This window comes from Acipenser ruthenus, chromosome 51, assembly GCF_902713425.1.
Source record: "Acipenser ruthenus chromosome 51, fAciRut3.2 maternal haplotype, whole genome shotgun sequence".
Classification (NCBI taxonomy): Eukaryota; Metazoa; Chordata; class Actinopteri; order Acipenseriformes; family Acipenseridae; genus Acipenser; species Acipenser ruthenus.
In genome coordinates this window covers 4,310,001-4,336,659 of record NC_081239.1, presented here as the reverse complement: position 1 = coordinate 4,336,659, position 26,659 = coordinate 4,310,001, and the positions used below count along the sequence as shown (strand labels likewise).

The following is a 26,659-nucleotide window of genomic DNA, read 5'->3' as shown; positions in this document are numbered from 1 at the left end:
TTAGAAAAAAGAGAAAAAAGAAAGTTGATAGCAAAGCCAGATTCCTGCAGTGGTTCTGAATCCACTGAAGTGATTACACTGCATACCTTGAGAGACCGGAGTGGAAGGGGGGCTTGTGGGGTTTGAATCTGTAAAGAAAACACACAACAACAAGATTTAGTGATTCCTGTTTCAAGTGTATTGTTCAAATGCATTTCAATGAAACTGTGTCTATGCTGCTGTCTCCACCAGGACAATAAATAAATACTAATATAATCAAACAATAAGTCATTTATTACAAAGCCACATTCAAACTGAACTAGTGCACTCCATACCTTTAGAGGCTGGTGTTGAGAGAAGGCTTGAGAGGTTTGGATTTGCAGGAGTAAAAATACATCATTTGCCTTTCTACATTATTGTTTAAATATATTTGAGTGAAATTGTGTTTGTATGTGTGTGAGTGTGTATCAGTCAGTGTGTGAGTGTGAGTGTGTGTCAGTGTGTGTGTGTGTGTGTGTGTGTGTGTGTGGTGCTGTCATCACCAGGGCAATGGTGAACTCATTGTTAAATTAGTGAGGTTGATAAGAGCACTGAGATTCATTTATAACTCATGGTGTGGGCTGTCAATCACACTGAACAGACTGCCATCTTCAAACTGCACTTACCTTGAGAGACCGGAGTGGAAGAGGGGCTCGAGGATTCTGCTTCTGTAACAAGAAAAAGAGAAAATAAGGAAGTTTATAACAAAGCCATATTGCTGCAGTGGTTCTGAATCCAATGAAGTGATTACACTGCATACCTTGAAAGACTAGAGTGGAAGGGGGGCTTGTGGGGTCTGAATCTGTAAAGAAAACACACAACAACAAGATTTAGTGTTTCCTGTTTCAAGTGTATTGTTCAAATGCATTTCAATGAAACTGTGTCTATGCTGCTATCTCCACCAGGGCAATGCTGACAATGACATGGTTTATTGTTTTCAAATAAATATAATAAATAGCAGTAAGAATGTATATCACAGCACACGTCTCTCCTGGGTATAACAATGAGGGGTAGCTGCTCCCTGTCACACTCTTAATGACCGGGCTGGTTTCTGGTTCTTCAGATCTCTAGGCTACACCCTGTCCTGCTCTGGAGGTCAGACAGCTACTGTAGGATCAGATGGACTGAGCCTCTGAGTCCCTGCTCACAGACTGGGGTACAAACACTGAGCTGAACAAGAGCACAGACTGAACAGGGAGCCTTCAATCACAGCAGAACAAGGGGTACTGATAGCTGCAATCCACATCACCCCATTACCTCTGGAAGGATATTGACCATCCCATCAGCCTGAGCAGGGAGCCTGTGATTGATTCTCAAAGTGGAAACTGCTAGATTTGTCACCACCAGGACCTAATGAAGAGATCTAATCATGCTTCCCTCTTTGAACCTGAAGGTTTACACTGAACTAAATGAGATCACAGTCTGAACAGGGTCCTCACCCTCACAGCAGAAGAATGACTTCTGAGAGTTGCAGCCGGTGTCAGTCCATCCACCAGTCTTACTCATCATCACACAGTTCTCATCCCCTCTCCCATTGTTTGGTTCCCCTTTGCTCCAGCTGTGAAATGTGTAGCTATCCCCCTGGTGTGACCACTTCCAGGGCTCATTGAACAGGCCTATCCAGAAGGTCTTGCCCTGCGCTTTCTTCACTATTTCTTCATTTTCACTGGCGTTCTTTATACTGACGAGGTCGGTGTGGTGTTCTCTACAGTACTGCTGAGCTTCAGTCCAGGTTTTCAGTTCTTTAATCAGGGTGTATCTCTCAGTGATGTTGCTGGTCTCTGTGAACACAAACAGATCAAAATCAATGTGATCTGTGGAGGTGCGCTGGCTCTCCTGTTGTATAGTGATTGAACCCGAGTCACATCCGGCTCAGCTATCAAGGTCATGAAAAGCAACATCTCTAGCAGTGCATGGGAGTCTCTTTAGTTTATGTCTGAAAAGTATTTAATAGCAAAGTGGGGGATGGGGGAGTCTATTTAATGATTTAGGAATAATCACTGTTCTTTTTCAAATTGATCATTCATTTTCCTCACAGTCGGTGCACAATCAATATGAAGCGAACAGTATCATTATGAACACATCCCCCCCATGTGCTTTCATGTATTTCCTGTACTGGCTGGTATTTTTCTATTTTGAAGTGAGCCTGTTCCAATGACAGTTTCAACATTCTAAAGCTCTGAGGGCGTCGACTGCATGATAATGAGCATTCTACCAGGAACCTGATTGGTTGAGGCAGTGCAATAACTGTTTAGTTCAGGTGGCTGTGGTATTTATTATTATTATTCATGGTGAATAATAATTTCCTATAATCGTCATTATTATACAGTCTTATTGTACACGGTGATGGTGTGAGATCAGTGTGTCATAAGATTGCCCGTGTATGATAAGCGGGATGATAAAACTGCTAACCTCAATCTCTAAAAACAAACTCTACCACCAGTGCATGATCACAACAACACTGTTTAAAGAGAAATACAAGTTACATTTGTCACGAGCAACAAGACTGGCTCATCACTGTGGAGGCCGTACCTCATGAAACATTGCATTTATGCAGCCTAGTGTTGGTTAGAGAAGCACCTGCCAATCGAGCACATGTTGTGCTATCAGTCTGTCAGATCCTTTGCTCATGGTGACTGAAAATAACTTGTAACAGGGAGATGCAGCTTTTATATATTGCAGAATACCTGTCAGACCTCATTTGCATAACAAATGAATCAGTCATGTGAGGTTCAGCCCACTACACACAATACAGCAAAACTACAACCCTCTTTATCACCTTTTATTCTAATACAAATAGTTATTTAACTGCTAAACATATTTCTTCTACACATCTAATAAGGGTCACGTATTTAAGACAAAGATTTTGCTGTCTGGAATATAAACAATCTAAACAAAACAATAAGAACTTTGAAGAATTCACATTTTCTTAAGTTTCTTATGAAGGGAAAAAAAATCATAAGAAAATGTGTTATGAATAACACACCTTCTTAACATTTTTCTTAATAACAAACTTAGAAACACTGTATTTAAGAAGATGTTTCTTCTTTTGAACGTTTTAAGATTACGGCCCCTGTGCAGTATCCAGGGGACCTGGCTTCATCCCCCAGTCCAGTCAGCTGTTTCATTAACAAAGGAATTGAATCACAACTCACCGCTGTAACACATGAAATAGTTACTCTGACTGCAGAGTGAATCCTCCCACTCTCCCTCCGCATTGACTGAAGCACAGAAGAGGTATGGTTCCCAGTTGGAGTAGATGACATCACCTCCACTGGACCACTGCCAGTTCTCTTTGTCACGATACAGCCCGATCCAGTAATACCAGTTACTAGTTGAAGGTATAAGAGCTATAAGCTTATTAACCCTGGCCTGGTCTTGAATGGTGGGCAGGTCTCTGCCTTGGTTTCTGCAGTAGCTCTGAGCTTCCTGCCATGTCTTCCCAGTTCCTTCATAGAAACACTGACCAGAGGAGCCGCCTGGGGAGAGGGGACAGCACAATAAAGATGAGTGAAAACGTGTTCTTCACAGAAAAGATTTCCACTGGAAATGGAACCAACAGTCACAGATTACTGGTCTTGTAAGAATGTAAGATACTAGTAGAACTGTATGGTGATAATAAATATACTAACAACATGCTTGTGGTTTGTACTGTAACACGAGTATCATTCTGGCATGAGTGATGAAGGTCATGGAAACACCAGGTAGACAAAGAAATCGTTGTGAGAAAAACTCAGTTCACTGTCAATCAATGCTAATGTTATTTTAGAATGTGTAAAGGTACATGTCTTGTTATTATAGGATATTGCACAGCACAGTACAATACCTTAAAGCCTAAGGAAATATAACTGGGGTTTTGTTTACTCTTTAAACCCATTTAGACCCTCTGTGATTGATTCTCAAAGTGGAAACTGCTAGATTTGTCACCGCCAGGACCTACTGAAGAGATCTAATCATGCTTTCCTCTTTCAACCTCTGGAAGGATATTAACCATCCTATCAGCCTGAGCAGGGGGCCTGTGATTGATTCTAAAAGTGGAAACTGGTAGATTTGTCACCACCAGGACCTACTGAAGATCACTGAATTAAATGAAAACACAGTCTGAACAGGGTCCTCACCCTCACAGCAGAAGAAGGAATTCTGATTTTTGCAGCCATAGTCATTCCATCCATCAGTCTTACTCATCGCCACACAGTTCTCATCCCCTTCCCAATTGTTTGGTTCCACATTGCTCCAGCTGTGAAATGTGTAGTTATCCCCCTGGTGTGACCACTTCCAGGGCTCATTGAACAGGCCTATCCAGAGGGGCTTGCCCTGCGCTTTCTTCACTATTTCTTCATTTTCACTGGCGTTCTTTATACTGACGAGGTCGGTGTGGTGTTCTCTACAGTACTGCTGAGCTTCAGTCCAGGTTTTCAGTTGTTTAATCAGGGTGTATCTCTCAGTGATGTTGCTGGTCTCTGTAAACACAAACAAACAGCAGCTGAGAGGCTGGGAGCTGTGGAGGGGAGCTGGCTCTAAACCCAAAACAAACTGTGTGTTTTCATCAATTCTACAATTTATCACAAACTGCGTCTTGTCTACAGTCAAGTACATCTATGTGTTATTTAAAAATAAGGGGAAAAATTCTCAGAAACTTGTTACGCCAAAAATATATATTTTTAGTTGGCTAATTTACTCCTGTTTCAGTGTTCAATAAGATTCAATAATATGAGAATCAATCATAGAGGGTCTAAATGGGTTTAAAAGGGTAAACCAATAGGGGCTTCCGAGTGGTGCATTCGGTAAAGGCACTCCGTGTGGAGTGGAGGATGTTCCCTATAGCTTGGAGTTTTTAAGCTAAGCGATTAGAAGAGAATCTCTAGAATTCTCTAGAAGTTGCTTTGACTCGAATGTTATTATTGTTAGTTCATTGATAAATTGTTGTCTAAATGCCTTGTTTGTCGTAAAATTGTTTAATGGAATATTGGCTGTGCAGTTGTTTGAATGTGTTGCCTGCTTCATTGTTCACGTTGATATTAGACAGCTAACACACAGTCTGTCTCAGACAATGTAAGAAGGATAAGGACCCGAGAGACTTCTACAAGGAACTAAAACTCCTTTACTATGCAGGTGAAGCACAGCTTCAAGCTGCTGTTCATACGTAACCTGTCTGCAGAGGTCAGAGGTGCCGTGAGCACAGAAATAAATGCAGACAACTCAATGCCCACCATCCGGAAGCTGTGGAGAGTATGGTGAAATATACAGATACCTGGCCCAATACCAGCAGCACTCAGGTACTAGGAGATGAAGCAGAGCCTGACTTTCCTGGATCTGAAAGAAATGAACTGCCACAGAACTCCCAGAGAAGATTTCAACCTTCACACAGCAAACCCCAGCCCAGAGGGGAAGGTAAACCTGACAGACCTACACCTCACCAGAGGGGGGGGGGGACAGTGTTATAGATCCATCCATCTATCACTAATGAAATTTAGGTATTTTTTAACTGCCTCTGAAACACACCAAATACATCTAATAACCGTATGTTTTTGTATCCTTTCAAGGGCAACTTGGATTCAGGGTTTTGACTGAAAATATTTGCAAGCTGAAATAGTTTGAGATATTATCAGCTGTAGGAGTGGGTGGATTTGCAAACTCATACAAGCTCCCCTCACAAGGATGCTTAATAATTATAAGAACAGAAATAAATGAATAATCAATTGCAATATAGCAACAATTACGTCTTTACCTTTGTAGCACATGAAGGCTTTCTGAAGGTGGCAGGGTAAATCAGTCCACTTTCCGTCTGAATTGACTGAAGCACAGAAGACGTCTGCCCTCCAGTTGGAGTAGATGACATCATCGCTGTTAGACCACTGCCAGTTCTGTGTGTCATCACGATACAGCCCGATCCAGGAATCCCCGAGAGAAGCTCCTGTAATATTTAAGAGCTGCTTTGCTTCTTCCTGGCTGCGCACAGTGGCCAGGTCTGTGTGCTTCTCTCTACAGTAGCTCTGAGCTTCAGACCAGCTCTTCACAGTTTTTACAAACACGTGTTTTCTGATCTGGTTGTTTGCAGGCACACAAAACCCTGATAAAGAAAAAAAAAAGAAAACGTTTTTTGGATTTTCCTAAATATATGTACTAATTACCCTGACAAGAAAGAATCGTGTAGCTGCAAAAATTAGCGAGATAAAATAATGTCATACCTATTCCAACCAGGAGCGGACAAATTGACTGATACATAGAAAACCTATTATAACAATGAGGTGTTGCGGTATTATTTGTATTCATCAGTCAGGACTTGCAGCCATGTATTGAAGTTTGATTATATCAGTCTGCATTCCTCAAGTGAGCGGTCTGTTGACATTTCTATTGTTTCAATGAGCCTCCTGATAGCCCATCAATCAGCCTTGACAGCTCACGATGCCTGGCTGTGTGCGGAGCGGAGCGAGCACATTGTATATGGAGCGGGGGAGCGGAGCAGACATTTCCAGCCTGCTCTTTCACAGCACTAACAACTGAACACGGGTTGATTTTTCTTAAATACATGTTCGGCCCTGGAGTTTGTACAGGAAATTAAAGAAAAAAAGAAGCAGTCATTATACAGTATTTTGCATCATGCCTGTGCCTGGTCATTTTCCAGTTTCAAACCAAAATTAGGCTTTGCAGACTTGAGAATTGCATTTTTTAAAAAGATTTTATATTCAATGTGATTGGCATTGCACTTTATAATTCATTATGAAGGGAAAAATATATATTCTCCCGATGGTGGAGCTCCCATATAAAAATGTGAGAAACGTCATCAGTGTGTCCATCTGTCAGCGGTTATTACATAGCCTATATTGTTCTTATAGAGTTCTACGATTATGCCCCAACACATCATGTTTGTTTGTTTAGTGTTCGTCCCTGTGTGTTAGTGTCTGTTTCTTTCTGGCCTGACGTCATCCCTACAGCCAGCCTGTTCACACACCAATACAGAACGGACCACTAGCAGCATTGCATTCGATAGAACAAAACTATGGACTGAAAAGCCTTCTTGCCGGCTGCAGATATCCACATTTGAATTTCTTTCAGCCTCCCGCATTGTACATGTTTACCTTTACCTGCCTTTTTTCTAAAATTCCAACCCCCAAATGAAAAAGGACAATTTCTAAAATTTAAAAAAGGCATACTGTGCACATCTGAGACAGGTCAGGTGTTTAAAACTGGCCCTAAAACTGAAATAAGTGAATACGTAAATTGAGCCTGATTCATACATTGTATCCTGCAGACTGATGCCTCTGACGTAGCAGGACTAGGGACAGATAGAGTGCATGGGGCATTTGATATTGTACATTAGCGGGAAGCTGCTTGCGTGAAAGACTCAGAGACCAGGTATGCTGTATTAGAGAAAGAAATGCACAGCCATCATAAAAGAACAAAATTACAAAAGCAAGCTTCTGTGCGCCTCTCTTCCAGTGTGTGTGGGCCCGTCCACCCGCATACAGTTTTTGTCATGTCCCAAACAAACGGTGACCTCGCGGGGGTTCAATTCTGCTGGGGGCCTTATGTTAGAACAGCAGTGTGGAGTAGTGGTTAGGGCTCTGGACTCTTCACCGGAGGGTTGTGGGTTCAATCCCAGGTGGGGGACACTGCTGCTGTACCCTTGAGCAAGGTACTTTACCTAGATTGCTCCAGTAAAAACCCAACTGTATAAATAGGTAATTGTATGTAAAAAATAATGTGTAAAAAAATAATGTAATTGTATGTAAAAACAATGTGATATCTTGTAATAATTGTAAGTTGCGTCTGCTAAGAAATAAATAATAATAATAGAGCGTAATTCGCGCATAGGTTAATCCGGCCCTGCTCTGATCTATGTTTTAGATGCACATGTTTCTATACAAGTCACGTTTTTCTAACACATTGAAAATGGATCACGGAAGACGCAGGACAGCAAAGCAGTGTTTGGAATTACTGCAACATTTACCAAACAACGCTTGTGATGCAGCAGAGACAGACAATGATGAGTCTGGCTCTGAAGCAGACTGGGTTTGCAAAGATAAATCTTCCAGCAGCAGTGTGTAGGTTCTATAGACATTGTTATCTCAAATATATTGCAAATGTCGTGGACTTTCTTATGTTCTTATGTTCTTATGATATTGTATATTAACAGGAATCTACATTGAATGAACTTTAATCTAATTTGCCCAGCTTTGCCTAGCGATAACGATCAACCTAACACCTTGAATGCATCAGGCACTCAGGAAACAAAAGGCTAATCAAACCCGTCTCTAGCGAGAGAAATGTGCTTTAGCATAGGAGTCTGAAAGAGAGAAAAATAGCTTAAAGATTTAGAGATTTAAGACAAATTTCACATCATATTGATTTAATACCACTATGAGTACAAGATGCAAGCATTTTTATTCTTAAATTGCCTAACAAGTATAGAATAACCCAGGTAATCCCTTGTTGTTGTGTCAGTATGTACTAATATTTCTTTGGTAAATTGTTCTTTTAAACCTTAGTTCACATTGTAATGCTTTTAATGTGACATTAATTGTGTAACTGTTTTGTGTGATTTTCAAACTTATTTTGTTGCATGCTTAATAAATACCATCTTTCTAAGAAGAGATTCCCAGTATTGAACCATTCACTCATGTTGAACAAACACGATTTATGAACTTTGAACTGTCTGGAATGTGCTCTATTTTTGGCTTGTTGTAACGTGTAAATCTGCCATCCTTTTCAGAGAGCGATATTAAAAATGGGTTTGTACATTATAATAGGACACTGTTTATTGTAGAGGTCCCACCGAGATCTTGACTATCGAAGGTATCTCTTTATCTCCTACAGTTTTTGGAGGTCCTTTAATTTATTGCTTTTAAGAATATATTAACTGCCTACAATAGTACCCACAAGTGACAGTGAGGAGGATGTCAGCGAAGTGCCAGGACTGAGTGCGTGAAGAGATGTAGTAAGCAACAGATGTTATTGCAGCAGTTATTGTATCAAGCCAAATCAGACCTTGCAAATCCAAGAATGCCAAGTAAAAATTGGCAGGCAGTCCATCGATTCCTGGAGAACAGTCCCTTTTAGCAGATTTAACTGCCTGTAACAAGTCATCTAGAAATATTGGAGCGTCCAGCATCATTGCATCTTCCAGAGAAATGCTGGGAAGGTTGAGATTTTGTAGAAAAGCAAGACATCGCTCCGGGGTGAATGAGATGTCAAATGAGTAAAAATTAGCAAAAGAGGATTGAAAGGTTTCATGAATTACTTTGGGATCAGAAACCAGCCCCTCTGTTTGATTTTTGGAATGGTAAATCGACTGGCGTTTCAACTTTAAAGCAAGAAGGCGAGATGGTCTACTACTGTTTGTATAGTATTTGTGCTTGGTAGAGTGCATGCAAAATTCAACCCTCTGTTTTAACAAATTATTCAGTTCTGCCCGTTCTGCCCTCAATTTTGAATCAAAAGCACTACTGTAATGAGAATTTAAAGTGTTTTCTAAGTTGCTACAGCTAGACTCCAGCTGAGATATCAATTGCAATTTCGACTTTTTTAGATGGGATGAAAACCAAATCGCATTACCACACATAAAACTCTTGATAGCAGCACAACCCATTGCTTGATTGTTTACCAAACCAACATTAATATTAACAAATTCTGTACATTTTGATCTAAACTGAGTCAGAAAATCCTGATTCTGGAGAAGTTAAGTATCTCCACCTGGTCAATTTGCCTTGGCTGGGAGCCAGGTTAAATACAGACACAACTGCATAGTGGTCAGAGATATTTCTAGTCAGTATATCCACATTACCAGAGCAGCATGAAGTATTAGCACAGGAAAGAATAAAATCAACCCTAGAGAATGTTTTTTGATATGAAGAAAAATATGTGAAATCCTTGGCAGATGGATTTTGAAATGGCCATAAGTCAATCAAATTCAAATCCTTAATGAAAATACACAGAGCTTTAGAAGCTGCTGACTGTGTATTAGAAATACTGGCTGAGGATCTGTCCAATTGATTGTATACACACATATTCATGTCTGCGCCCGCTATTAACTCATACTCTCCCAAAGACAGCAATTCATTTGTGAGTCAAGGAAAAAATGCAGGCTCATATACTGAAGGTGCGTAGTTTGATGCAAAACCAGTTTTTTTCGCCATTCACTGTAGCATAGCAGTGCGCCAGTCTACCCATTTGATCAGAAATAATCCTATTGATAGACATATCCATGTTGCGTTCCATTAAGATTGAAGCTGCCGTTGTCTTTGATCCATCACTGGAAGCTATAACTATCTTAGAACGACCATTTTGAAATCAAAATGTGTCTATTGGCTTTAAATGCATTTCTTGAATCAAAGCTATGTCCGCCTTTTGCCTACATAAATAATCGAGTACCTTTGCACATTTTATTATTTGTTTATTTAGCAGACGCCTTTATCCAAGGCGACTTACACAGACTAGGGTGTGTGAACTATGCATCAGCTGCAGAGTCACTTACAATTACGTCTCACCCGAAAGACGGAGCACAAGGAGGTGAAGTGACTTGCTCAGGGTCACACAATGAGTCAGTGGCTGAGGTGGGATTTGAACCGGGGACCTCTTGGTTACAAGCCCTTTTCTTTAAACACTGGACCACACAGCCTCCTTAGATCTTGAATTCAAACCTCATACATTAAAAGATACAACAGAGAACTTAGCCATTGTCATAAAAACACATGATATAGATAAGAAAGCATTGAGAAATCCACCCAGGAGCACCGTGTCACGGGTGTCACACTACTTACTTAGGACACTCAGAACCCCCAAAATATATAGTCGCCGACTACGCCACCTGGTGGTAAGCGCCAGGACTAACTAAACATAAGTTTAAACCTATAATTAACAAAATCAATAACCCACAATAAAAACACAAGTTCGTTAGTGATAGTTGGGATATGGACCAGTAGCAACACCACAGAGAGACAGACAAGGCTTAACTCAGTTAAAACAATATTTATTAAATATTTAAATAAATATTACATAAAAAAATTCAATTAAACAAGAAAAAGCAAACACCCACTGGATGGCTAGGGTGTAAAAGTAGCAACACAATAGGCACCCACTAATTAGCTAGGGTGTAAAGTATCCAAAAAAAAAGAAGAAAGAAAAAAAAAGATTCCCCCACAATGTTGCCAGCACCAACAACCTCTTCAAGAGGAGGGAAGGAAGAGCGAAGGAGAAGCACACGATGGTCAGTAGCAGCACCCCAATCACCAAGCAGGTAGGTCGGGAATTCTAAATAAATATAAAAACAAAAAGAGAGACAGCAGCAAAACCCCAAACATAAAAACCTTGCCTTCTTCACGGTAACTAATATACAATAATTAAAACAGAGTAAAATACTGGGTTATTTGCTCTAGAATAACTTATGACACACCTACAGAAACACCAAAGAACAGCAACCACAATCCAGCAGCAATAATAAACAAACAGCTATATTGCTATAGTACAGTACCAAGCTAAAACATTTAGTGGTTCACTTTAAAGTAACATATTCCACACCCACAGAACGCCAGAGGACTCCAACCACAATCCAGCAGCAATAATAAAGTAAAACAAACAGCAGCTATATCACTACAGTACAGTATTTCCTTTTCTCTTTCTTCCCCACCAGTCACTGTTTCACAAGTTTCAGGCAGGCTCCGATAATACCACAATGCGTTTATAGCACAGCCTACTAACAAAACAAGAAAAACTTCTTGCCACTATACCCGAAACCAATTGCAGAGCAAGAACAATAGCGGCTGAAAGCGAAACCAACCCCAGTAAACACCGTCAGCTTCGCAACAAAATATCTCCGATCAAGGTAAAAACGTCCAACTCCGCGTCTACCAAACGTCCCTGCTTCAGCTATCCCAAGCAAAACTAAGCTGCGCTCCCGATCTCCGGATACGCTTGCCTTTTATAGTACGTGGTCCTTAACCCAATAAACCACCACTTAAAGAGGTTAATGGCCCTACGCTAAACTACAACACATTGAAATTATTAGTCGCAGGTTGACAAAGTCACTGCACCTTCAGCATCACAGCTACAACAGCGATGTGAAAAAACTAAACAAATATTGAATTCTCAATAACAAAACAATCCATCGTGAAAACGTAAATCAAATAAATAAAATAAATCCTACAACGTGATTGTGTATACTACAACTCAAAAGTATAAAAGTGAACAAAAAGGATTCTATAACAACGTGCACATTTACTTTACGATACCGTAGCCGACTCAGCTGTTGGCTCGCAGCACGTAATGAAGATAAAACACAGGTATATCTATTTCTTTTGTTACCAAATTACGGTATAGTAGTGGGGTTAGTAGATAAAAAATATAAAACTACAAAAGACAGGGTTGAAACATTCTTTTCTTTAAAACTAATATATGGCAGCTGACAGGGGTACTTATTCCTTTGTGTTCCTACCTCGTGCAACAACCGTACCAAAACAAAGTGAAGGAAAGATTACAGTAAGTTTACAAAAATACAGAAGGTACTTAGAACTCCCAAAAAAACAAGAACAGAGAAAAGATCCCACGATATGTCCCTCTCACAACCCCCCCGCCCCCAGAGCCCGGGGGATCCCCCCTCCCTTAGTTAATACAGGGTTTACAGAGTAAAGAACCCACGATATATCTGAGCATCTTGTTGGCCTTTTTCATAGCTTCCCCACATTGTCTAGATGAAGTCATTTCCGAGTCAATATAAACTAGGTCTTTTTCATAGATTCCTTCTTCAATTTCAGTATCTCCGTGTGACAGGAATGGCTGGGCGTTGACATTGTGGCAGAAGCAGGAAGGGAAACTGACACCAGGGAGTACTGCAGTTAAAGGCGCTTGCACCGTTTTATTTTAAATAATACAAAAATAAATAAAAGGTTTTAACAAAAAAAGACTTGGTCACAGAGCAAAATAAAAGGTTTAAACAGAAACAAAATCATGAACACAAAATATACAGGTCAGGCTGGGCAGTCGCTGTCACTGTTCCTGTATTTTTAAGTTTTGTTTTTCTCTCTTTCTCCACTCTCTCTATGCTCCTCTCGTACACCCACCACGAGCTGGAGAGCAGCAGGCTTTTTATACCGTGGCCGAGGGGTTGAACTAGCTAACAATTATTCTATTACCACTTGGCCACAATCTGCACGAGTTTTTAAATTACTGTGGATGGGGCTACCCATCCACGCTACTAAACAAATATAATAAAACAAACACGGCTACACCGTCACATCTATAAACAACAAAACAATAACAAAATACACAACGCTTCACCGTCATATAAATAAAATAACTAAATCATAATACAAAACAAATACAAAATAACACCCTACACAGGGGCGGAGGGGGAAACCTTGTTCTAAAAATAAATAAACAAATCAATGTACAGGGCACCTCGCCCTGTTACACTCCCCATCGGCCACTTCCCCCCTCAGTCTCAAAGTCCTGGAAGAGGGGGAAGCACGGTGTTTTTGGGGGTGGCCATGGTAGAATGTCCTCCACCCCCCACTTCTTCGTGGCTAGCAGCTCCATCTTCCGGGGCTTCAGCCACACTATCTCCTGCCGCGAAAGTGCAGCTGGGGGAGCTGGTCTCCTGACCTCCACCCACCTTCTTCGTGGCCGGCAGTTCCCAATCCGTGGGGCTCCGACCACCCAATTTCCAGCAGCGAAACTGTAGCGAGGGGAGCTGGTCTGACCTATCCCCCCCTTCTCTGTGGCCGACAGCTCCCCTCCGTGGGGCTCTGGCCACAGTGTTTCCTGCCACAAAAATGCGGCTGGGGGAGCTGGTCTCCTGATCTCCCCCCCTTTCGTCATGGCCAGCAGCTCCCCTTCATGGGGCTCCAGCCACAGTGTAGCGACCCCAAAAGAAGCAGAGCCCCCGGCGACCCCAGGCGAAGCAGGGCCGTCGACGACCACAGGCGTAGCAGGACCCTCGACAACCCCAGGCGACGGCAGCAGCAGCGGACCCTCGGGAGGTGACGGCAGCAGCAGCGGACCCTCGGGAGGCGACGGCAGCAGCAGCGGACCCTCGGGAGGTGAACTCGGGAGGGGAGCCCCTGGCCATGGAGGCAGCAGCGGGAGCTCCACTTCTCCAATAATAACAGAATCTAAATCATTAATGTAGATTAGGAATAGCAGAGGACATAATACTGATCCCTGTGGTACACCACTGGTTACCTCACTCCATTTTGAGGTTTCTCCTCTAATCTAAGATTTATTCGTAGTGATGTGCGTTACTGGGACCATCTGACCTTCTCTTTGCGATCAGAGAGGTACCCCAGGCTTCCACAGGATTTTCGCCATTCGAGCTGCTGTATGGTCGGAGACCCCGGGGTGTGCTCGATCTGGTCAGAGAGATGTGGGAGGAGCAGCAGGATAATTCGACTAATACAGTCCGGAATGTGTTGGACCTGCGCAAACGTCTTGAGTCTGTAGGAAAATGGGCGCATGACAATTTGCAGCAGGCACTACACAGACAGGAGACACAATACAACAGAGGAGCCCGGTTATGCACATTTCAGCCTGGGGATAAAGTACTTTTATTATTACCCAGTTCTGAGTCGAAACTTTTGGATAAGTGGCAAGGACCCTTTGAGGTTACACGCCGGGTTGGGAAGGTGGACTATGAGATCTGCCAGCCAGAACGACGGAGAGAAAAACATATTTATCATATAAACCTCTTGAAACCCTGGTTGCAACCGGAGGCATTGTTAGTGGCGCACGCAGATGACGTCCCAGACCTGGGACCTGATCTTTCTGTGTTGGCGAGAAAAGGGTCGGTACAGATTGCGGAGAATCTGACACCAACACAGAAATGTCAGGCGCAAGACCTGGTGACGGAATTTCCTGACGTGTTTTCTCCCGTCCCGGGGGAAACTCGAATAGCCCATCATCACATTGACATTGAGCCAGGGGCGCCAGTTCGCCAGAGGCCATACCGTATACCTGAACGCAAAAGGCAGGTAATAAAGACAGAAATTGATGAAATGCTTAGACTGGGGGTAATAGAAGAGTCCCAAAGTGACTTGAACAGTCCTGTTGTTTTAGTAGATAAGCCAGATGGGTTAACTCGGTTTTGCATTGATTTCAGGCGAATCAATGAAGAATCGAAGTTTGACGCTTATCCTATGCCCCGGGTAGATGAGTTGCTGGAGCGTCTAGGCACGGCTCATTTTATGACGACACTGGATTTAACGAAGGGGTACTGGCAGATACCCCTGACCCCGGAATCTAGAGAGAGAATGGCGTTTTCAACTCCCTTCGGGTTATACCAATTTAGGACCATGCCCTTTGGGTTGCACGGAGCACCAGCCACTTTCCAGCGGATGATGGATCACATTTTGCGGCCCCATCAGCAGTACGCCACTGCTTACATAGATGACGTGGTTATCCACAGTGAGGATTGGCCGAGTCATCTGTGTAAGGTAGCGGCGGTGCTACAATCCTTGCGGGAGGCTGGGCTCACTGCTAACCCAAAGAAATGTGCCATTGGGAAGAGTGAGTCGGAGTATTTGGGGTATCGAGTAGGGGGTGGCCAGATCAGACCGCTGATTGCTAAGGTGAAAGCCTTGGCTGACTGGTCGGTTCCTACGACCAAAACCCAGGTGTGCTCTTTCTTGGGACTAGCGGGCTATTATAGGAAGTTCATCCCGAGCTTTGCCACGCTCGCTGCTCCCTTGACAGACCTCACACGGAAGGCTGCCCCAAATACGGTCCAGTGGACGGAGTCATGCCAAAGGGCCTTTCTCGCCTTGAAGCGAAGGCTGTGTAGCAAGCCAGTGCTATGCAGTCCCGATTTCAGTAAGAGGTTCACCCTGCAGACGGATGCGTCAGAGACAGGTCTCGGGGCAGTGTTGTCTCAGGAGGTGCGGGGAAGCGAGCACCCGGTCCTGTATATCAGCAGGAAGCTCCTTCCCCATGAAAAAAATTATAGCACCATCGAAAAGGAGTGTCTCGCAGTAAAATGGGCAGTCGAGTCACTCCGGTACTACCTCCTGGGGCGACACTTCACCCTTGTCACAGATCATGCCCCCTTAGCATGGCTTCACCGAATGAAGGATAACAACGCCAGAATCACACTGTGGTACCTGGCTCGACAGCCATATGCCTTCAGGGTTGTCCACCGAGGAGGGAAACTGCACCAGAACACAGATTTTTTCTCTCGGGAAGGCATGGGGGTGTAGGATTTTCGAATGTAACAGGGGGAGACCTGTGCTGACTCTGCTGGCGTATTCTTAGTGCTGCAGGAAGAGGGCAGCACTCGTCCAATACCCGCCTGTCAGTCATGGCAGTGACACGGAGAGGTGGGAAAGAGGGTGTGTGGGCTTTTCTTCTCTCTGAGTGGCTGAAGGGCGGGTCTTGGGGGGATTGCTAGCCCTATAAAATAATACTCCACTGTTTCCTCAGATCTGCCCTTTTAAAAGACGTACCGGGAAGTACGGGAGCTCGGGTCGAGAGCTGGGAACAGCCGGGACTGAGAGAAAACCGGGAACAAAAAGAAAATGGAAAGTAAACTTAATATTAGTGGGGAACCCGTGGGCAGACCCCCTGTGTAGTTCTAGGGTAGACTGAGGAGACGGTCAGAGTAGGACGGAGACCCGGGCCGTGCGGCTAGCGACGGCTGGGGTAACGCTGCTGAAGTGCAGCACCTTTTATTTGTAGTTTTGTTACTGTGTTTTATTTTCCTTTTTACTTTCGCCTTTGGTTTTTGAATTATTGTTTGAGCACTTGTAAGTGCGCTCGCACTTGTTCTGTAACGCATCTGGTATTTCCGTGGTTCTGTTTTTATCATCGCTGGTATGCAGACCACGGTGAACAGCGCCATCTGCGGGCTAAAAGAAAAAAATACACCCGGCACAATAAAACTGGGCACTTGTGCGGCGCTTCAAGTACACCTTCTGTCTCCTGTGTGTCAGTGAATCACCCACCACCCTTCCACAAGCTCTTTTTCGTGAACTAGTGAAATATCACCGCAAGTTTACGAACAGCATTAATTTCTGCTCATTATAGGAGAGATCGGAATTTACATCTCATTAGAAATAGATTTGCCGAAAGACAAGATTTAGAACTTCCTTCTGTCAAAGATAAATGAGTGGCATAGTGAAGAGACAGAAGCAGTAGCAAATATAATAGGATGGAGTTCTGGCTTCTGAGACTCTGACCTTGATGCAACTGTGGCACCGGCCAAGAAGAAAAGGAAACCACATTTCCACAAAGACAAAACTGACCTGATAGTGAAATAAAAAAATCAAGAAATATTATTTCCACTTCACAGGGCCAAAAACATTAAGAAAAGAAACATGGAAAGAAATAACTAACAACATTAATTCACCTTGACACTGTAAGCGACAAACACTTGATATTACAAAATGGCATGAGGATTATAAAAGAAAGCAGCACAAAATTCAAATAAAACAAACAGGACAAACTGAATGTGATGCGTTAAACGCAGCGCAGACCCTGAGCACAGCGAATACAAACAAACACGAAGATCGAAAAGAAAGGGTCCCAAAAACTGAAAGCATGAATTAAACTAAGCTTGTTTCTATGTATGGAAGTTTACCATGGGAAATCAGCACGGTAATTCTGCAGTTTACCATGTTTGTACTCCTCTGTACCCTGATCATGCTTCCCTATGCTTTCAGTGCTTTATTTAACAATATTGCAGACTCTATTGTTTGAGTCGATGTATATTTTAGTTGTGTAAAGGAATAAAGTACAGAATGTAGGCTTCGCAAGTAAATACTTTTCATGGTAATTCAGTTTTCTATACACTACATAATTAATGAAAAGAAAAGATTTCAGTGTGTGTTTAAAGAACTCTGCAATGATTTGTTTCCGTGCTTCCCTTCTGTTATTAATGTACAGTTTAAAATAAAGCACCTTCAAATATAAAAGAAACCAAAACAAAAATGTATTTATTTGGTTTCTTTTATATTTGAAGGTGCTTTATTTTAAAGTAACTAAAAGCCCGGAAACGTTTAAACAGGAAGTTTCACATACGAACAGCTAGTTGAATCTACGCCAGTGAGAGGCATGCGTAAAATAACAAACCGAAGTCAGGAAAAAAAAACAGGAAAAAAATAATACTACATCAAGGATAAGCACAAAACTTCGATACTATCATGAGGTTCACACATTTACATATGAAAGTAGTGTGAAAGTAGTTTGCAGCCATGAAACTGAGTTACGGGAATGAAAATGACTTTAATACAACGCGGATAAATCTACAAAGCCTCAAAAACCTCTGAAAAGTCAAGATACGAAAGAAAAATCAATGATACATAGAGCCCAGTGAGACTGCCCCAGTATACCCCAGGATTCTGAGAATAACTTTGGACAGACAGACAGCCTCCATATCCTGTACATCCCAGATTAAGATCTGTTTAAAAGCTATAGAATAAATAAATAAAAACACCTTTAGGGAATAAAACCAGATTTTATTTTTACTTTAAAAAGTCCCTTTCTTCTCAAGTGGACACGCGGTTCTCTACACATTTGTAACAATGTAGGTGTGACAGACAGACAGACAGCCTCCATATACCTCCCACAGTACCGATCAATGGCTTGTGCTGAGCTGAGCAGATATAACTGCAGCCAGGTCTGCTCTGTAGAAGTGGAGCAGTGCAGTAAACACACAGACACCCAGGAATCACATGTTAGTTTCACATTGAACGTGACTGAGGGACACTGCAGCTTTAAGAACCACATTAACTTTTCTGAGAGGGAATGTGGAAAATATCAAAGCAAATATTGAGAAAAACAGAAATAAAGGAAACCCACCTGCAAGCAGAAGGAAGAGGAACCCCCTCTTCTCCATCACAGCAGACTCTGCATTAGAAACAGAAGACTTTCTATGAATCACCTTCATAGAGGGAAAGCTTCAAATAAAAAAAAACATACAAAAAAATAAAAACAGAACACTCAATCACATTGGAACCTCAATAGAAATGCTGGTATTATTATTAGTTCTATTTGATGACCAATAGGAGGACTATATCAGCTTTCACTCAGCACATGGTGCTCCAGGTGGTCTCCCATCCAAGTACTAACCAAGCCCAACCTTGCTTAGCGTCTGAGCTCAGACAAGATGAGGCTTACTCAAGATGATATGGCTGATGTAACTGCTGATAAAAAAATACTAATTAACATCCCCTAAACAAAAGGGAGGTGCTAACAGAAACACGTCATTAACTAATTGTAACAAATAAACGTTTTTCAAACTGTAAATTAAATGTTAAACTGTAATAATGAACCAAAATAAATGAAACAGAGCACACCACTTAGAGCCCACTGGTCAACAAAAGCTGTCATGTCGCCAGCGGACTCCGCGTTGGTGTACTCTAAAGTAAGCCTTGATTGGACAAGGGCCCTGAACATGTCTCCACAGTCAAATAGACCCTCCCCGATGGTCTTGCACTTCCTGGTCTTGTAAATTGCCACCAATAGGGTTCCTGAAAATAAAAAGGTGGGGGAGAAGTGCAGCCAGAACTGCAGCAGGAGGTTCTTCAGAAAGAGGAAGAACGACTGCAGCCTGGTGCACAAAAAATAAATATGGAACACAGACTGAGATTGACCGCAGAAAGAGCATGAAGCGTCCGAGTCGGTGAAGTGACGCAGGATCTCTCCTGACGTGAGTGCTCCGTGTAGCACCCTCAATCCTAGCTCCCCGGCTCCTCTAGGGACCACTGGGGAGTACAAGGCCTCCCACTGGGAACTCGCCCTCTGGGGGTTGGAGGGGCTCCTGCCAAGAGGTCTTTTGGCGGGAGACAAGGGGGAGGAAGTGGAGAGTGTGGAGCACCGTCACTTACAGGGGCCTCCTCGACATGAAGCGGAGGGGCGGTTGAGGAGAAATCAGAGATCCTGCTCAGGTTGTTCTCGAGGGGAGGCTGAGGAGGGTCCAGCACCTTTAGTTGGATCAGCAGGGCTGGCTCTCCGGTCCTAAAGACCCCATCGAGATACCTAACAGAGCCTGTGTGCAATGCTGCGTTGCACTCCTGGATCGCCTGGCATTGGCGATCCAGGGGATCAAGAGCCTCAGCACCGAAGGGGACTCCCCCTTGGTCGGAACGGTGTGTCAGCCAACGGTGAACATGCTCTGGGTCTTGAGCAGGTCCTGGTAAAAGACAGGCAGCTCGGGGAGATGGAGCCGGTCATAGCCCAGGTCATGCATATGGCGCATGAGGAGGGAGGCCAGTGCACACCACTGCTGGGCTGGGTCTGCATACAAGTATCTCTGCAGGGTCTGTAGTCTGAAGGTGTGTACCTGGCTCTTGATGCACACCAACCTTTGCCCTACCTCGTCCAGAGGGAGACAAAGAACCCCGACAGGGACCCAATGCTTTCTGGCCCAGAAGAAGTTTGTCAGCTTCCTCTGGACCCTGGCAACAAACTCAGGGGGCGGGCTCAGGGTGGTGAGTCAATGCCACAGCATCGATGCCACCAGCTGCTTGATCACCAAGGAAGGCAATTTTAGAACACCCGACCACAACCTCAGTCTTGCAGCAACCTTGTTCTCCAACTTCACCCAGTTGGCAGCGATCGAGGTCGCTTGGCTCACCTGGACTCCCAGGGACTTGAAGCTGTCTGCGCTCCACTGGAAGTGCTGGAGCATGATAGGAAGAGGGTCCATCTGCCAGGGACCTACTAAAAGCCCGGAGCATTTGTTTCAGTTGATCCTGGCAGAGGACGCAGCAGAGTAAATGCTCTGGCAGCTCCGCATCCTCTCCAGATCAACTGGATTGAAGGCCACTAGGAGCATGTCGTCGGCATAAGCCGTCAAGACTACCCTTGTGTCCGGTTTGCCGAGCACCATCCGCGTGAGCCTCCTGTGAAGGAGGCAGAGGAAGAGCTCGATGCACAGCGCATACAGTTGACCGGACAGAGGGCATCCTTGATGTTCTCCTCTCCTGAAAGCGAGGGGTGCAGTCAGGGACCAATTTAGAGAGAAAGAGAGAGGGTAGGGTTTTTGCCTCACCCTGCCCGCAGCCTTGAGGGTGCAGTTGAAGTCATCCCCGAGGACCACACACTCGTCTGCGCTGATGTTTCTCATGTAGGTCAACATCTGGTGAAAGAATTGGACTCTCGCCAGACCCGAGGACGGAGCATACATGTTCAAGAGGTGAATGATATTGTCTCCGTCCTGGATCTGGTGGTGTAACAAATGGCCTGGCACAACGTCAACCACATTGAGTACCGTGGGAATGAAGGTCACGGAGAAGAGTGTCGCCACCCCACAATATGATTCAGTGATGTGGCTGAAAGACATTCTCCCCTGACTCCAGAAGCCAGTTGGCTTCAGCCTCTGGAGTCGTGTGGGTTTGCTTCAGGAAGCACACAGAGTAACCTCCTTTTTTCAGGTAGATTACCTGGGCCCTGTGGAAATGGTCCTTGTACCCATTGACGTTCACAGTACCGATGCAATACATGATCTTCTGTCAGGATTTGTTGGTGAAACTCACGGGAGATCCTGAGTTTTCCCGAAGTTCACCAACTGGTTGTGTAATTTTTGGGCCCGAATGTGTACGGCTGAGCTCGAAGTTTTGTTGGCGTGGCCAGCCCTGAGGAAGGATCTCACCGAGTTAAAAACCCTCTGAAAATCCCCCCATTTGTCCAGGGCCAGCTGTACCTTGTCCCTGCGGTAGATAGTGGCCTCCAGGAACTCAACAAGCTCCACCGCAGTGATGGCCGGAGAAGGGGCGGACAGACTCTCCAAGTCCACACTGCATGTAGACCCAGCGTCCAACTCCCTCTCCCCCTGCTCTCCATCACCACCTCACGATGGTAAAGCACAACGCACTCATGTTATTGTGTGAGCACTTTGCACCTTATTTTGACCCTCACCGGTCCTCCCTGCGCCCCACCTCCAGGTTTCCTAGTCCTTTTGTTCCAGGGAGTGGGGATGGCCCTACCTTATGTGCTCTCTGGTTTTTCCCCTCCTTCCAGTCCCTCAGTGGTGGGCTGAGGACCGGTTCCCTGGTCCATTTGTTCTACAGGGAGGGGCTTTAACTCGAGGTCATTATCTTCTTGTGCACTCTCCTGTTCTTCCCCTCCCTCTGTCCCCTAAGTAGGGGTCGCTTGCATGGGCTCCACATTGTCAGCTGAGCCCGCACCTGCCTCAGGACGTGTGTCTTTCACCTCCTCCTTGGCAACACAGTGTTCAGGACCCACGTTGCCGCTGGATGGGGGTGGAGCCTGAGGCAGTTGTTCTTTTGGGGGCCCCTCCTGTGCCCCCTCCACTGCGGCCAGCCCCTCGGTGGTAGGTTCAGGGCCGGTTTCTGGGACCTATTGTGAATCGGGGAGGGGATACACCTGAAGGGCTGCCTCCCAGGGTCTTCCCCGGCAGCACAAGTGCCAGGGCCTTTGTCGCCAGTAGAGGGGGGAAGCCAAGGCTTTGGGGTCTTTTGTTTACAGGGGCCTTTCTTTGCCCCCTCAGAAACACCCCCTGCAGCTGGCCCCTTAAAAGGTGGAATCAGGGCTGGTTTTGCTGCACTTGCGTGCAATTGTGGGCAGGTTAGCCTGCACCTTCCTCTTCCCCCTTATGCCACCAGAGACGGTTTCCCCCCGTATCATGATGGGAGGGATTTTGCCTCCGGGGGCACATTGTGCCTGTCCCTTGAGGGGTGAGGTGTTTGGTCTTGCAGGCGGATTTGCTGCCCTGCCTCACAGGGGGTTCTGGCTTGGGAGTCTCCTTTTCAGGGGCTCCCTCTGACCCACCACCCAATGGTGTGTGGTGGGCTTTATCGCCCTCTGCTTCCCCAACCCCTCCATGGGATCTATGAGGATGTACACCCCCCAACTGCAAGACCCCTCTCACTTACAGTGTGTGAGGCAGCCGCAAAGATCAACGGTCCGACCACCTTGGCCATGGCTGTCCGCTCATTTTTATTTATTTATTTATTTATTTATGTATTTATTCACTTTTAATTAAACAAATAACACACAGACACCGATACAGACACACAGACACACCCCTGCCCTGCAAAAAAACACCAGCACAGGGGCACACAAAAACACAGCACAAAACAAACAGTTTATTTCTTAAAGGAAAAAAATATTACAAAAAACAAAAACAAACCAAACAAAGTTTAAGGTAATTAAAATGAATTAAAAATAAGAAAACAGAGCAGAGCAATGTGCCTGCCCTTCCCCCACTCTGCACAAGGCAGAAGCAGGGGATTGAAACTAAAATATAAAAAAATGAAAAAAGTTGTTATTAAAACTACAAATTAAACTAAAGGAAACAAACAAGTCTTCATAATTAAATTAAAAAAAAATGAAAGTGCTTCAATGAAAAAATAGAAAAAAACAGGAACACAAAGGAAAATGGCTGCTCTCCTGCACTTGGAAACAGTGCATGTGCAGGCAGAGCAAAAGAAAAAAGAAACAAAAAGATTTTTTTTAACAGAAAGATGCCCTACTACTAGATAAAATAAAAAGTAAAAAGAATTAGAAAATAAAAAAAAAAGTTTAAATAACTGTGTAACAGGGCAGAGTCTGTGCTGCTATCTGACACATACATGATCCTGCAGGGGGAGGTCTGTACTGCTATCTGATGCATGCATGATCCTGCAGGGGGAGGTTGAGAGCCCCGTAGGATCTGCCTGTCAATCATGGCAATGACACAGAGAGGTTAGGTGAGAGTTGAACTAAGAATTTGCTTAAATTACATTTTTTAATTGTTTAGTTTATAAATGGCTGGAGAATTCAAGTTCCTTATACAATTTTATATGTAACTTGAAATCTCCAACTGTCTAAAATAATTAAAAAGCTCTGATTAGGCTAATTGTTAGATCAATTAAGGGTTCAATTAAGTAACAGAGCTCGGTTGGGACAAACCCCAGCAGACACAGGGGTACCTGAACCACTGCTCTAGATGAATTATCACTTATTGATGTCACTACTGTGCTATTATGCCTTTTATTTTCAAATGGTTCAGGATGCAAATATAGCCTTGCATTTCTTAAATAATGTGCTATGATTTGTGTGTATGGGTCAGTAGTACTGAGGATGCTGTTTGTGAACTGCGGCTTTAATGAAGCTTTCAACACCGTTCTATCCTTGCACAGCTACAGACTGCGCGTGTTCCTGCCAGAAATCAAATCTTCTGTCCAGTGAGCGCGAGAGAGCGAGAGTTGAGACAAGCAGCTTGCAGCGAATGGAAGAATTATTCAGTTTTCTATTTAAAATACTTTAAATGAACTGTGGAAACACTTTCAAAGTCTCACTGTACTAACAATATAATCATCTTCAGAAGCGTAGAATTGTGATTGTCATTCCATCACTACAGAATAGGGTAAATGTTTCAAAAATACTGAATAATTGCTCAAATAAAAAAAATAAAAGATAAGATTAAATGACCTAACTAAATAAAATACTATTCGCTCTGTTATCTGCATAACAATATGATTCCACACTAAGCCAAGCTGTTTGAGACACTGGATCAAGCTTTGTAAAGATCCAGTCAGATCATTACTGTGGTAATAATTGTAAGTGTTTTCACACATGACTTTCCTGGTTTTGTTTCTCCAAACGTTTAGCGGACTGTCTCGTATGAATTGTTTGAATTTCACATTTATTAGGACATGTCAATACTTTACAATGCTTTAGAATTTCAAATGGCAAATATGATTTTAAAGAGTATGCAGCTCCAGAACACCGCTGCTAAGCTGCTATCATGGAATACACATCAATTATAATGATTTCGTTTCACTATGTTTGCATAAAGACCCAATATTGCACTTTGAAGTATTGAAAACATCTGATTTGAATGTTTTCTTGGCAGGTTTGAGTAGGGTAAGCAAGGCTATGCAAAAGCACAGCACAGTCCATCGACCAAATGACTTTTTATGCTGCTACAGATTTAATTGAATATATTTCAACAGTTTATATATTTTTAGAAGAATTCCTGCTCAAATGACTCCTGCATTTAACCCATCAAAACAGACTTAAACAGAATAGGGCTGTATAAGAAACACATATGCATCTGCAGTAAAACAATACAGAATAAAAATATTAAAAAGCAATACAGTTAAATAAAATAATAATAATAATAATAATAATAATAATAATAATAATAATAATAATAATAATAAATTTTTTTTTGAGTTTATTTCCTATAGCTATAAAGCTAAACTCCCTCCTTAAAATCTATATTTAAAACCTATTGGGACACTGGACTTTCACAAATACACATGCTGCTGTTTTTAATGGATGTTAGTAATCTACATACAGACAAACACATCTAGATCATGTTTTTGAAAGTCTTACCTTAGACGCAAAGCAGTGCCAAAGTGTTCTCCCTGGTCTGAAATGCGCTGACACTGTGACAGCTCAGTTTAGACATGCTGTGATATACTGAGCATGATGGGTGGAGACAAACAGCACAGCCAGTGACGTCATTCAGCAAGCAGTGATAGTCACGCCCAATTTAAAAAAGGTACACGTTTTATATATATTAAAATATACAGCAGCACCAAGCATGATTAAGACAATTACCCCCACGTTTTAATATATGTGCTTCAATACATATATTAAAACGTGAATTGAATTTAAATCAAGGGAAGTAATGTTAAAACTTTACAATGCATTAGTAAGACCTCATCTAGAATATTCTGATCAGTTCTGGTCACCTCGTTACAAAAAGGATATTGCTGCTCTAGAAAGAGTGCAAAGAAGAGCAACCAGAATTATCCCGGGTTTAAAAGGCATGTTGTATGCAGACAGGCTAAAATAATTTAATCTATTCAGTCTTGAACAAAGAAGACTACGCGGTGATCTGATTCAAGCATTCAAAATCCTAAAAGGTATAGACAATGTTGACATAGGGGACTTTTTTGTAAACGTTCTCTTCTTAATTTGAAATAATTTACAGTAAAAATGAAATGATACTTCCAAAACAGTCAATAGATTTTAATAAGGAAGCCGCCCCTCAAGTGCAATGGCTCTCCAGTCCTTATTCATGTATAATGCACAGTGACTGGGTGGGATATCTGCTCTTCATTGTACCTCTTCAGTGGGTTTCTGCAATGGTGACTGTCCAGACAGGGATCACACTGAATGCTGTACCAGTCTCTGCACTCCCGATGATCTATTCAGGTTAAGAACATGGTTTAAAATCCCCCCGTCCTCATTGTAGAGCCAGTGGAGTTCAACCCTGGGGATCTATTTTGATCTATTTGCACCCTGTATCAGTATTATTAATTCTGTAGAAACCAACTTGCTCAACACATGACCTGTACTGGTACCTGTTGCCATGGAGACATTCAAATCTCTCTGATTTGTATCTGCAGTAACAACAGGTGTGTACTGTAGACAGTGTGAGCAGCTCAGTTAAAGAAATGAAAAAACTAAACCAGAGCAAAGTATATTTCTGGCTTGGTTATACAAACACAGCATGATTGCTGCACTTCATATATTTTCTTTACTTTGAAACTTTGCAACTCCATCCACCACCACGCTCCCCCATGCTGACCTGCAGGTGTGAGAGTCACTCGGGGCTCTCTGTGCTGGACACAGTGTTCTTTCAGGTGTGAGAGTCACTCGGGGCTCTGTGTGCTGGACACAGTGTTCTTTCAGGTGTGAGAGTCACTCGGGGCTCTCTGTGCTGGACACAGTGTTCTTTCAGGTGTGAGAGTCACTCGGG

The 26,659-nt window shown here is 43.3% G+C and overlaps 1 protein-coding gene across 1 annotated transcript; it reads right to left on the bottom strand.

Moving 5' to 3' along the window:
- Positions 1-1,413: 1,413 nt before the first annotated feature.
- Positions 1,414-25,318, bottom strand: LOC131722714 (macrophage mannose receptor 1-like). The gene is made up of 6 exons (XM_059015717.1): positions 25,285-25,318; positions 18,799-18,846; positions 5,747-6,088; positions 4,137-4,478; positions 3,174-3,497; positions 1,414-1,799 (listed from the first exon to the last, which is right to left on the bottom strand). Exons 2-6 carry the CDS (start codon positions 18,833-18,835, stop codon positions 1,414-1,416), a joined length of 1,431 nt encoding a protein of 476 aa, XP_058871700.1. The 5' UTR covers positions 18,836-18,846; positions 25,285-25,318.
- Between the last annotated feature and the right edge of the window lie 1,341 nt (positions 25,319-26,659).